Here is a 12538-nt window from a genome sequence, read left to right as displayed (position 1 = left end):
CTTCCAGGAAGCCTTCTCTGACCCCTCCCAGCTGGCTGGGTTAGGGGCCCTGTCTCTTTGCTCCCACAGGTCCCTGGCTGCTTCCCTCTACCACGTGTCAATGTTTGTCTTCCATGTCAGACTGTGAGCTTCCTGAGGACAGGGACTGGGTCTAAAGCACAGACGTAGTGCCAGACAACGTGGGAAAGTCAGAAAGGAACAAACGCCTTGTGACTGGCTCGTGTCCACCTTGGCCACTTTCAAGCTCTCTGAATGTCAGTGTGTGGGAATGCTGTGGACTGTCTCCAGCTCCAGAGGGTAGAGAGCAGGACAGAGAGCAGAGACAGCGTTAGGTCCTCTGCCAGGGTCTCAACTGAATGCTCAGTTGAATTCTTGTCAGCAAAGACAATTTCTGCCCTGATCTATGCGTCCTAAGGCTCCTGTCTCTACAGAGACAAACCTGGATCCCCAACTTTTACTACCATAGGCCCCAAGGGTAAAATAGGACATTAAAGAGGTGCTAGGCACACACTTTCTTTATTATGACTTGGGGCTTTGGGGCCAAATCCTCATGTGGCCTCCTGTTCTGGAAACGAGAGAATGAATCCCGAATCCCCTTCCATGAGTCCCTAGGCAGGGACAGGCACGATCAAGTCCCTAACACAACAGCCACCAAGGAAGGAAGAGAAGACAAGGAAACACGGTCGTTCTGTTTCTCATGTAACCTGCACTCTCGCCACCAAAATCTCTAACATGCAGCATCAAATTCAATTCTGTCCTTCCAGGACTGCGTTTCGACCTTGGCCCTTCTTAGATTTCCTCTTCTGTAGGAATTAGGCGAGTGGCAAGCTCTGGATTTCCCTTAAAGTTTAGGGCATATAGACAAGTGATTCCTGTGCTTTGTGAAGTCAGCAGTGCTGATCCTGGAGTGAGGGTGGCCCCGGCTCTCAGGCACAGTGGGGAAAGACAGGGTGGCCTATCCGAGAGCCAACAACCACCTGGCCTTTCCATCCCGGTCTGGAGGGGCTGTGGCTGCACCAGACCCCTGGGACTCACAGGGCCTGCACCAACACCAGGAGGCTCATGACCAGGGCCATGGAGAAGAAGATGCCCAGGAAGAAGCGATCCATGACACGGGCCAGCCGCTTCCAGTCCTCATGGCAGCACTGGGCAGCCCAGTGGCTGTGGAAGGTGTTCGCGATGGTAGCTACGTGGCGCAGTAGGGCTTCCTGACGGCACAGACACTGTGGCTCGCGGCAAGGAACTGCTGGCGGGCAAACACCTCCGTCAGGAGGCTGGGGACTGGGGGGTGACTTGAGTGGTCTAGACTGCCCACAGGGCTCCCCTCGTTCCCGCACGCACAAGCCCCTTGCCAGGCGTCCCAGCAGGAGGGCCCGAGCCCAGGCTGGCACTGGTCGGGCACTGGGACCACAGTAGTGCAGGTTCATGATAAGGATGGTGAGCGCCGTGGAGACTGTGACCATGGTCATGGTGGCCATGTAGTACTTCCCTGCAAGAGAGAGAGTGAGCTAGGGCCCAAAACAAGAACTCAGGGGGCCTGAGCTTGCCCACCGCCTCAACACAAACAGGCACCAGCTCACCCGCCCTGAGGCTCTCAGGACCCTCCAATCCCAATGGATGGAGCCAGGAAGGACGTAAGGGCCAAGATCTCCTCATCCCCTCTTCTTACAAGTGAGTTCTCAGAAGCTACCTGCTGCCTAATTGTTCTCCTCACTGCTGGACGCTGCACTCCCCCACAGTCCGTGAAAAGTCACACTCTCAAATGGTACACGCACAATCTGGGGCAAGTTACTGATCCTTTTGGCACAACTGGGATAACAACCTACCTCAGAGATTTGTGGTGGTGCCTCAAAAATGTCAAGTGCTTAGGAGAGGGCCTGGCACACAGCCAGAATCAAGGCGTTTTGCCTGTTATGACAGGTGAGGGGTGGGGTGTCCTTCTTGGAAGGGGCCTACTCCTCTCCCCTCAATCTCTGAATGAGGCATGCTCCCAGGACGCGCCCCCCTCCCGCACGGAATTGGGGCTGCTCTGCTGGGCAGTCCAGGTCCCGCTCCCCCGCCGAGCCCCGGTGGAGGGTGGAGACCGGCGAGCAGCGGCCGGGGTGGGGGGACAGTCTCCGGGAGGGGACGGCTCTCTCCCCAGCCCCTCCCTCTCCCCACCCCGCCACCGCACCGCACCGCGCCCTCGCGGCTCACCGATGAGCGGCACGCTCTCCGCCGGCGGCATGCTCTCGGCCAGGAGCAGCTGAAAGACGGTGAGCGCCAGCAGCACGGTGACGCCAAGCGACACCTTCTCGCCCGAGTCGGCGGGCAGGTGGAAGGCGAGCGGCGCGAGCAGCGAGATGAGCACGCAGGGCAGGAGCAGGTTGCACACGTAGGCGGCGGCGCGGCGGCGCAGCAGCAGCGTGAAGGTCACGTCGGGGTAGGGCTCGGAGCAGCAGCCGTAGGTGAGCACGCGCCGCCGCGCCGGCATGCCCAGCACGCGCCACTCCACGTTCTCCACGAAGTCGGCCAGGCTGGCAGCGGCGCCGCGCGGTCGCACGTCCAGCTGGTGCCCGCCGTGCGTCCACGAGCCGAACGTCAGGCCGCAGCGCTGCGCGTCGAACGGGAAGGCCGACACGTCCACGCGGCACGAGCTGCGCGTGATGGCCGGCGCGTCCCAGCGCACGGCGCCGTCGTGCCGCAGAACCACGTTGGTGCTGGCGGAGGCCGTCGGCTGTGCGTCCGCCCTGCGGGGCAGGCGGGGGGCTCCCTGAGGCGGAGGCGGAGGCCGGGCGGACCCCTGCAGGGACACTCTGACCACCAGGGGTCCTGTGGCTACCAGGGGCCGCGCAGAGAAGGGGGTGGCAGAGAGGGACCTTTGTGCCTTCAGAGGCTTAGAAGAGGTGGCGCCTGCTGGGCCCAAAGGAGACACAGATCTAGGCCAGGGCAGTGTGAAAACACAACTGTAAAGCTGGCACCGGGGTGCTTAGTGTGATCTGCGAATCTCCTAGAGGGCCCCCGGGGAAAATATGCAGAGCCGTATGTTGTCTGGGAAACACAGAACTGGTTTAGGTGGCATAAAGGAATGCTCCAGAGGGTTAGGCCCTGGAGGAAGTTACCCTAGGCAGGCCCTCGGGGAGTCCTCAGAGACTTGGAGCCCGCCTGCAAGGGAGGAGTTTGTCATCGAGAGGCCCTTGACCCCCAGGTCCCTCTCTGTGAGAGATACGGAACTGGCCCTGGACCACACAGTGGGTTCCCAGGAGGCAGTCAGCCTGGGTTGGCTTGGGACAGGTTGAAGAGAGGGTGTCATGGAGGGGCTATGAGCTCCTGGCAGCTTAGGAGCGTCTGGGGGAAAAGCTTCAGGGCAGCGGGGTAACCAGGTTAGATTGGGGGTTTGGGGAATCAGTGCATACCTAGAGCCCAGGGCAACCGTAGGGAGGGGCTCGGAGAGGGGAGGGGCCAAGGCAGGCCGTACTTGTTGTAGAGTACGATGTCCGGCCGCCACACGCGGCTGCTGGGGATGCGGATAGCATCCAGGCCACCGTAGGCGTCGGGGTCCCATCGTAGGTAGGCATCTGTCCACTCCTGTCGGATCCACAGGTACAGGGTCAGCACCTGGTTCCGCTCATCCTGGTGGGGGGCAGGGAGTGGGCACAGATGAGGACACATGTATATGCACACCCTTCCCTGTGTGTACACACTCACCTACAGAGCTTGGGAGGGCACCCACAAACCCAGCTGGCTCACAGTCCAGTTCCTACCCGGGCCTGACCTTGCTATGTGACCTTGGCAGTTTCTTTTCTTCTTTAGGCCTCAGTTTCCTTAGTAGTTACATGGGTGATAATCCCTGCTAGGCAGGAACGCAAGTGTGCAAAGTGGTGGGCACACTGTGGGCACCCAGCAGTTAGTATCTGCTGTTATTGTTGTTAATATTAACATTTATAGAAAAGTTTGGAGAATAATCCTAGTCTCTCATTACCCCCCACCCCCCCCACCCCCCGTTCCTTGACGCTACCACCACAACACACCATGTCGATGATCTGGGACAATGTCACCTCCAGGGTCACGTTCAGAGCCTGGTCTGTGTCTGCCACAGGTCTCAGGGCATTTGTATAGTTGGTGAAGAGGTCATGGAAGAGCTTGCGAGCCAGCCTGCCCTCGGCTCCCAAGCACTCTGGGGGACCAGGAAGAAAGGTTGTCCATCTGAGACCCTTGTCCAGGGGCCTCTGCTCACACCCTCCCCCCACGCAAGGCTGGGGCCCTGTCACCTGCTCTGCTATCTCACAGCCACCTGACTGGTCCCCCTGAGGTCTGCTCTGTCCATCTAGCTGCGGCTCTCGTTCCTCCCTGGACTGCCTCCTGGGAAGAGTGATGTGGAGGCCGAGGAGGGAATTGCTGCTGTCTTCTGGAGCAAGGCTGACAGGTTTCTTCCCCACCCTTTCCCTTCCTAAGGACCTGGGTTCTGCCTGCCCTACTGCAAATGTCAGAGGGGCCCAAACAGGCGACAAGAGTCCCGCCTCTCACCCAGGTGTTGTGAACCCCATTGCCACCAGCCCCTGCCGTCTCTCAAACCTATTTCCACTTATCCAGCCATACATCTATGGATTTCTTCAAAGCTTCTGATGCTCTGGGCCATTCCGTCCTGAAAAATCTCTCTTCCCTAGGCTTCTATGACACACCACATTGTCTTCAGCCCCTGACTCAAGTTTGTTCCCCAGAATCCTGTCGTTGGCTTTTTTTTTTTTAGCCCAGATTTTTCTCCTGAGCCCCAGACCCATAAATACAACAGTTCACTCCTGAATGTCCTATTGGCACCTTAAACTCTGTAGGTCCAAATATGAACTCATCCCCCCCCCAACCGGAAACCTGTTCTTTGTTCTGTGTTCCCCCCTCAGCAAAACACCCATCCCCCCCACCATGACTTCAGCCAGAAATCTGGGAATTATCCTTCCTTTCTGCCCCCTCCTCCTGCAACCCAGCCAGTACCCAGGTCCTCTCAGCCATGCTGCTGGGCATCCTTTGAATGTCTAGTCGCCCCTGCAGCTTGATTGGACCCAGCAGCAGCCTCCTCATGGCTCCTGCTGCGGGTGCAGCCTCTGTAAACATTCCCCCACATTTCTGAGATCAGGCCTTTAAACACTCAAGTCTGACCAGGCCGGTAGCTGCTTAAAACTATTCAGTGGCTCCCCATTGCCTGCTGGATAAAGTCCAAACTCAGCCTGGCATTCAACGTCCTTCATGATCTGCCCCACCCCTACCCCCTGGCTTTTCCATCACTGCTCCCACTCCAGGCAGGCAGGTCCCCTGTCATCCTCCTCAGCACCTCTGTCCTCCATGCTACCCAGATAGAGTGCTTGTGCCCAGAACAGTAGTAAAGAGAAACCGGTTGTGGAGAGAGATTTGGGGAGGAAGGGAACAGCCGCAGGGCCCAGAGAGGCAGGGCTGGTTTACTGCACGTCACACCTGGAAGCGGTAAGAACAGAAACAGAAGGCCCAGGCTGGAGAGAGAGAGACCGAGGCTGAGGCGGTGGCTCCTGGGCCCCACGGTCCTGCCACAGCAAGAGGTAGGGCAGGTCCCTGGGTGTGAGCCTCGGGACCCGACTGAGGGCAGCATCAGGCCTTGCTGGCAAGGATGGTGTGGACGATACCTGGAAGGAAGAAGTAAGACTGAGGTCCCTGCGGCCTTTTCAGTTCTCTGACCCTCCTGTTTGTCCCTGCCCTTGGATTTTGGTACTTGATCTTGGCATCTGCTCATTCTCCTCCACTGGCCCTTGCCTCTTCTGGCCTCTGTCCCTGCCCTTGTCTCTATCCCCCAACCCCCTTTCCTCTCGCTCAGCCCCCCTGTCTCCATTTCCTTGTGTTGTTTCCTCTGGGACTCTTTCTTGCTCTTTGCCCCTTTGACTTCGGTCTTCCTCCTTCCACTCTCTTCCTTTCTCCTTCTATTTCAGCCCCCTAACTTCCTTTCTCTGTCCCCCATACCTGGACTCCGGATGAGCCTGGCACATTCTCAGCAGGACAGGGGCAGGGACTCTCCATCAGCCCTGAGCCCTCTGAGGCACAGGGCTGCAGGCCCCTCCTGTTTGTCCTTTTCATTAGGTTATTTACAGGGTTGGGACACCTGTGCCCATGGGAACAGAGCAACCGAAGCTGACACCTCAGGTTACTGGGACCTGAATTATTCAAATTGTAATGCGGCACCCAGGCTCAGCTCAAGGCCAGCGTGGGGCGTTGGAGGGCAGAGATGCTGGGGCAGGATCTGCAAAAGACTGGGCTGAAGGGTGTGAGGGGCCAGAGCCGTGGATGATGTTTCCCTCCTAGCTCTGCCACCATGGCTGGATTCTTTTTTATATTTTTAAGATTTCATTTATTTATTTGTCAGAGAGAGCACAAGCAGAGGGAGAGGCAGACTGAGGGAGAAGCAGGCTCCCCGCTGAGCAGGGAGCCCGATGCGGGACTCGATCCCAGGACCCTGGGATCATGACTGGAGCCGAAGGCAGACGCCTAACAACTGAGCCACCCAAGGCGTCCCCACTGCTGAATTCTTGAGGTTCCCTTTATTTTTTTAATTTATTTAAATTCCTTTAATTAACATCTAGCATATCGTTAGTTTCAGAGGTAAAGTTCAGTGATTCATCAGTTGCATATAACACACAGTGCTCATTACATCACGTGCCCTCCTTAATGCCCATCACCCAGTTACCCCATCCCCCCACCTGCTTTGAGGCTCCCTTTAGATTGTCACCTCTGCCTTCAATGAGAGATGGAGCACATCTGTCCAGGCTAGGCACTTTGTGCCAAGCAAACCTCTCCCATCCTGGTGGGAATGGGGCTAAGCCTTAGCCGAGCTTGTGGCTCCAGGTAGCCCCACAAAGCGGGAGATGCATTTCACATCTTCATCTCCAACTCCCTACAGCCATCCCCATGCCCAAACACCACAGGTGACATTGGGTAGCAGGGAAAACACAGGCTTTACAGTCACTTTCAGCTCTGTCTTATGAGGTGTTTGACCTGGACAAGATACTGAAACTCTCTGGGTTTGTTTTCTCATACAGGATAATGGAATTAACAGTCCTCACTTCAGAAGTTAATAAGGATTAAACGAGACAAGCAATAACACAAGGCAAGTGCCTAGCATATTGCCTGAATGCACAGTAGTCAACCATAGATATTTATACTATAATCCCAGTGAATTAGTTCGAATATTCTTTTTTTTTTTAAAGATTTATTCATTTATTTTGAGAGAGTGAGAGACAGAGACAGAGAGAGCACATGAGAGGGGGGGAGGGTCAGAGGGAGAAGCAGGCTCCTCGCAGAGCAGGGAGCCCGATGTGGGACTCGATCCCGGGACTCCAGGATCATGACCTGAGCCGAAGGCAGTCGCTCAACCAACTGAGCCACCCAGGCGCCCTAGTTCGAATATTCTATCTTCAGGAACACACACTTAGATTCACAAGCCCCCAGCCCCTGGCAACCACTATTCTACTTTCTATCTCCGTGATTTTGACTTAATAACTCATGTGAGTGGAATAACGTATTTGTCATTTTTTCTAAAAGATTTTATTTATTAGAGAGAGAGAAAGTGTGTGAGCAAGAGAGAGAGCACAAGCAGGGGCAGAGGGAGAGGGAGAAGCAGACTCCCCGCCGAGCAGGGAGCCCGATGTGGGACTCGATCCCGGGACCCTGGGATCATGACCTGAGCTGAAGGCAGACGCTTAACTAACTGAGCCACCCAGTCACCTCTAAATCACGTATTTGTTTTTTTTGAGGTCAGCTGATTTCACTTTGCATAATATCTTCAAGATTCATCCATTTTGGGGCGCCTGGGTGGCCAGTCAGTTAAGCGTCTGCCTTCAGCTCAGGTCATGATCCCAGGGTCCTGGGATCGAGCCCCACATCGGGCTCCCTGCTCTGTGGGAAGCCTGCTTCTCCCCCTCCCGCTCCCCCTGCTTGTGTTCCCTCTCTCGCTGTGTCTCTGTCAAGTAAATAAAATCTTAAAAAGAAAAAGATTCATCCATTTTGTTACATGTCAGAACTTCCTTATTTTAAGGCTGTATATATTTTATTGGATGTATATACCACATTTTCCTTATCCATTCATTCCCTGAGGAATACTTAGGTTGCTTCCACATTTTAGCTAGTGTGAATAATGCTGCTCCGTATGGAAGTAGAAATATTTCTTCAAGACTTTGCTTCAGTTCTTTTGGATTATATACCCAGAAATGGAATGCAGCACCAGGTCATATGGTAATTCTATTTTTTATATTTTGAGGAATTGCCATACTACTTTCGACAGTGGCTATAATATTTTTTTTTTCCCCCACCAACGAGGTACAAAGGTTACCATTTCTCCACATCCTTACCAGGAGCTGTTATTTTATTTTGTCTTTTTACTAGCCACCCTAACGGGTATAAGGTGGTACGTCACTGTATTTGATTTACATTTCCCTAATAACTAGTGGTTGAGCATCGTATCATGTGCTTATTGGCCATTTGTATGTCTTCTTTGGAGAAATGTCTATTCAAGTCCTTTGTCCATTTATTAAGTTGGGTTTTGTTGTTGTGTTCTAGGAGTTCTCTTTGTATTCTGGATATTAATCCCTTATGAGGTATATAATTTGCAGATGTTTTCTTCCATTCTATGAGTTGCTTTTTACTCAGTTGATTTATTTTTTTGGTGAACAAAATTTTAAATATTTTATAAAGTCCAATTTGTCTATATATTATTTTTTTGCCTGCACTTTGAAGTCATATCCAATAAATCATTGCCATATCCAATGTTGTGAAGCTTTTGCCCTATATTTTCTTCTAAGAATTTTATAGTTTTAGTTCTTACATTTAAGTCTTTGACCCATCCTTAATTTTTGTGAATGGTGTTTGTTTAGATAAAGGTCCAACTTCATTTCTTTGCATGTGGATATCCAGTTTTCCTAGCATCATTTGTTGAAAAGAGTGTCCTTTCTCCCATTGAATGGTCTTGGCACCCTTATCAAAAGTCATTTGACAATATATGTAAGGGTTTATTCCTGGGCTCTCTGTTCTAGTCCATTTGTCTGTGTGTCCATTTTTATGCCCATACCACACTGTTTTGATTACTATAGCTTTGTAGTAAGCTTTAAAGTCAGGAAATGTGAGTCCTCCAGTTTTGTTCTTTCTCAAGACTGTTTTGGTAGGGTGTGACTATAAAAGGATAGGAAGAGGGAGTTTTTTGGGTGACAGACATTTTATATTATGACTATGGAGTGGTTATACAAATCTGTATATGTTGAAATTAACAGAAATGCATACCAAAAGAAAAGTGAATTTTCCTATATAATAACAAAGTATAAAATTAAAATCAATTTAGTTGGTTCATAACTAATGTAATGCAGGTTTACTGTACCTGCCAAAGAAGAAAGATAAGACTTAAGAGTGAGTGGTTGGTATTTGGTGTGAGGGTGAAAGATATATTCTTTTTTCCTGTACCATTTTCCTCAGCAATTATTCAGTCTTTTGGGGGCACAAGAAATTACACTTAAAAATAATGTTTTGCAGGGGCACTGGCTGGCTCAGTTGCATGCAACTCTTGATCTTGGGGTCATGAGCCCCACGTTTGGGGTAGAGTTTACTTAAAAAAAAAAGTTTTGCAGAATGCCTCAAGGGCAAAATAAAGGCTAACTTCAAGAGTGCTTCAAAACAGCAAGGAAGTAGTGCACATATAGAAGAGACCCAAGAGTTAAACATGCTTTTTATCTGTTTAGCTTCAACTTGCAAAACAACACATTTGGGATTCATCTACATATGACACACAATTCAAATTCTTGGGGCGCCTGGGTGGCTGAGTTGGTTAAGCGTCTGCTCAGGTCATGATCCCAGGTTCTGGGATTGAGCTCTGTGTTGGCGTTGGGCTCCTTCCTCAGCAGGGAGTCTGCCTCTCTCTCTCCCCCTGCCCCTCCCCCTCACTTGTGTGCTCTCTCTCAAATGACCAGCCAAGAGGGTTCTTGGCTTCACACGGGATAAAAATCAAATTTGAGCCAGCAGGTGGTGAAACAGTTTATTAAATATATATACCTAGGGAGAGAGAGATACAGACAAGAGTATCCGGGAGATTTAGAAAAAGTAAATGAATTTCATCTTTGTTCAGGGCCTGGGGGTTTTATTGGGGATGGTGGTCTAGTGTACGTGTCCTCTCAGGCATTCAGGAACTGGTTAGAACAAAGACGAGGGCCCAGGTGTTATTGCTTGGAGCCAGGGGGTCTTGGTGTTGAGATGTCTGGCTCCTGTGGTGTGGAATGCACAGGATAGCTTCCTCTGGTCATTCTCACCTGGTCCTTCCTTAGATGTTATTTATTCTAGAGAAATCATTAACTCTCCGTCCCTTACAAGGAGGATATAGGCTATTTGCATTACAAGGCATATGTAAAGTGCGTTGGGGGTGCAGGTCCAGCAAGAATAGAAGCCAGAAAAGTAGCAAATGAAAAAAACCCAGCTTTTTCTCTCCTGGGATCCCTTCAGTTTCCCTGTCTCATTTCCGTAGTATAGTCTCTGACTAGAGACTGATGTGTAAATTGTTTACCTGAAAAAAAAATGCTAAAATATTTCTTATAACATATTTACTGTATTTTGGGGTGAAATGTTATATTGAAAAAAAAATCCAAAAATTTGTGGGTAACTTTTAAGAAGCAGTGGGGGTGGTGGGGGTGGGAACACAAAGTAAAAAAAAATTAACTGCACAATAACTATATGATTTAAGTTTCTATTTTGAAAATAATGAATCAACACATATAAAAAGACAAGGGATATACAATAATGAAATAATGACTCTTAGCCCTGATTGTCATTAGGTGGGAGGTCGATGGGAAGTTATATAAAGGGTGAATAAGACTGACAACACCTAAATCAATAATCTTAACATCACTGAAAGTGGGACAACCAAACATGAGTCTTCTGAAGTGATAAAACACACCACCATCTGTTAACTGGGGAGAAGGGTGGGTGCAGAGAGAAGTAAACTGAATCTAATCAAGCCTCTAGATCTAACCAGCAGTATATAGGAAGTAAAGGGGAGTATATAGGAAGGAGCAGTATATAGGAAGTAGAGGCACAACCAGCCAAACCTAGAAGGTCCTGGTTCTCGATTCCTAAGGACAAATGACCCAGTTACTTTAACAAAGGGCATTAAAAAAAAGGCAGCGGGGGCGGGGGGCGGGGGGCGGGAAGAACATTGGTGATAGATTAAGATACTTGAGACTTAAAAATCAAATGCAAAGTGTGGACCCTGTTGAGATCCTAATTCAAACATTTCAACCATGGGGTGCCTGGGTGGCTCAGTTGATTGTGTCTGACTCTTATTTCAGCTCAGGTCATGATCTCAGGGTTGTTGGTTCGAGCCCGGCATTGGGCTCCACTCAGGAGGGAGTCTGCCGGAGATTCTCTCTCCCTCTGCCCTTCCACACCATGCTCATGCAGGTTCTCTCTCTCTCAAAAATAAATCAATCTCAAACAATTCAACCATAAAAATTTAGTTTGAGACAACTGGGGAAATTTGGAAATGCAGAGGGCATTAGTTGCTATCTAGGAATTACTGTTAATTTTGTTGGTAGGACAAGGGTGCTGTGATTGTGTCTAAAAAAATTTACCTGTTAGTGGGGTGGCTGGGTGGCTCGGTCGGTTAAGTCTCTAACTCTTGATTTCAGCTCAGGTCATGATCTCAGGGTCATCAGATTGAGCCCCACCCACATCAGGCTCTGCCCTGGGTGTAGAGCCTGCTTAAGATTCTCCCACTCCTCCTGCCCCTCCCCCATTCACACATGCCTTCTCTAAAAAAAAAAAAAAATCACCTGTTAGAAATGCTTAGGTATTGATGAAATGATCTGCCTTAGAAATACCATTATGGGGTGGGTAGAATAACAGTGGAGGTAAAGATGCAGTAATATTGGAGGATTGTCACAAATGTTCAATGTGAATTATTATACCATTTTACTTTTGCATAGGTGAAAATCCCTACAGTAAAAGGTTAAAAAAAGCCCTGAGGAAAACATAAGAAATGAATGTTTGAAGCAGAAATCATTACAATACAGAACTCTGGTAAAATTGGGTCAATAAGACGAAGAGCTGATTCTTTAAAAACGGAACAAAAAATCTAGAGTAATTTTCTGTTAATATAAAGTAGCAACTGAGTCAGAGTCAAACACCTGAAAAGCACAGCTACTCTGCAGGCCTTGGCTGGGCTAATCCAACGTTTAATCTCCAAAATTTTCCTGACTTTGATTTTGGCATTATTCCAGCACTCTGCCAAGGAAATACACTTATTTTGGATGTTGTATGATTCTACAAGTCTGTTGAGTTTTGAGAAAATGGATTCCTGTTTTTAGATTTTTTAGAAACTTAATTTTTATTTTTTAGAGAAATACTATTTTTTTAAAGATTTTATTTGATAGAGACAGCGAGAGAGGGAACACAAACAGGGGGAGTGGGAGAGGGAGAAGGAAAAGTGGGCTCCCCATTGAGCAGGGAGCCCCACGCGGGGCTCGATCCCAGGACCCCGGGATCATGACCTGAGCCGAAGGCAGTCGCTTAA

At 50.0% G+C, this 12538-nt stretch overlaps 1 protein-coding gene across 1 annotated transcript; it reads right to left on the bottom strand.

The window, feature by feature from the left end:
* Nucleotides 1-497: 497 nt before the first annotated feature.
* CHRNA10 (cholinergic receptor nicotinic alpha 10 subunit) lies at nucleotides 498-6060 on the bottom strand. The gene is made up of 6 exons (XM_073879602.1): nucleotides 5962-6060; nucleotides 5446-5630; nucleotides 4011-4156; nucleotides 3458-3612; nucleotides 2197-2729; nucleotides 498-1489 (listed from the first exon to the last, which is right to left on the bottom strand). Exons 1-6 carry the CDS (start codon nucleotides 5985-5987, stop codon nucleotides 1032-1034), a joined length of 1503 nt encoding a protein of 500 aa, XP_073735703.1. The 5' UTR covers nucleotides 5988-6060; the 3' UTR covers nucleotides 498-1031.
* Nucleotides 6061-12538: the final 6478 nt, after the last annotated feature.

Source organism: Callorhinus ursinus, unplaced genomic scaffold (assembly GCF_003265705.2).
Source record: "Callorhinus ursinus isolate GAN/ISIS: 27379988/994484 unplaced genomic scaffold, GSC_fseal_2.0 scaffold35, whole genome shotgun sequence".
NCBI classification, from domain to species: Eukaryota; Metazoa; Chordata; class Mammalia; order Carnivora; family Otariidae; genus Callorhinus; species Callorhinus ursinus.
This window is presented reverse-complemented; position numbering and strand designations above follow the sequence as displayed.

Bases quoted from the DNA above. Each gene is read 5' to 3' on its own strand.
- CHRNA10 (XM_073879602.1), bottom strand. From the start codon at position 5,987: ATGTGCCAGGCTCATCCGGAGTCCAG. The intron at 5,631-5,961 runs GTATGGGGGACA...TCTTCCTTCCAG, and splicing joins CAGGCTCATCCGGAGTCCAG to GTATCGTCCACACCATCCTT. The intron at 2,730-3,457 runs GTACGGCCTGCC...CCTGCCCCGCAG, and splicing joins GACATCGTACTCTACAACAA to GGCGGACGCACAGCCGACGG.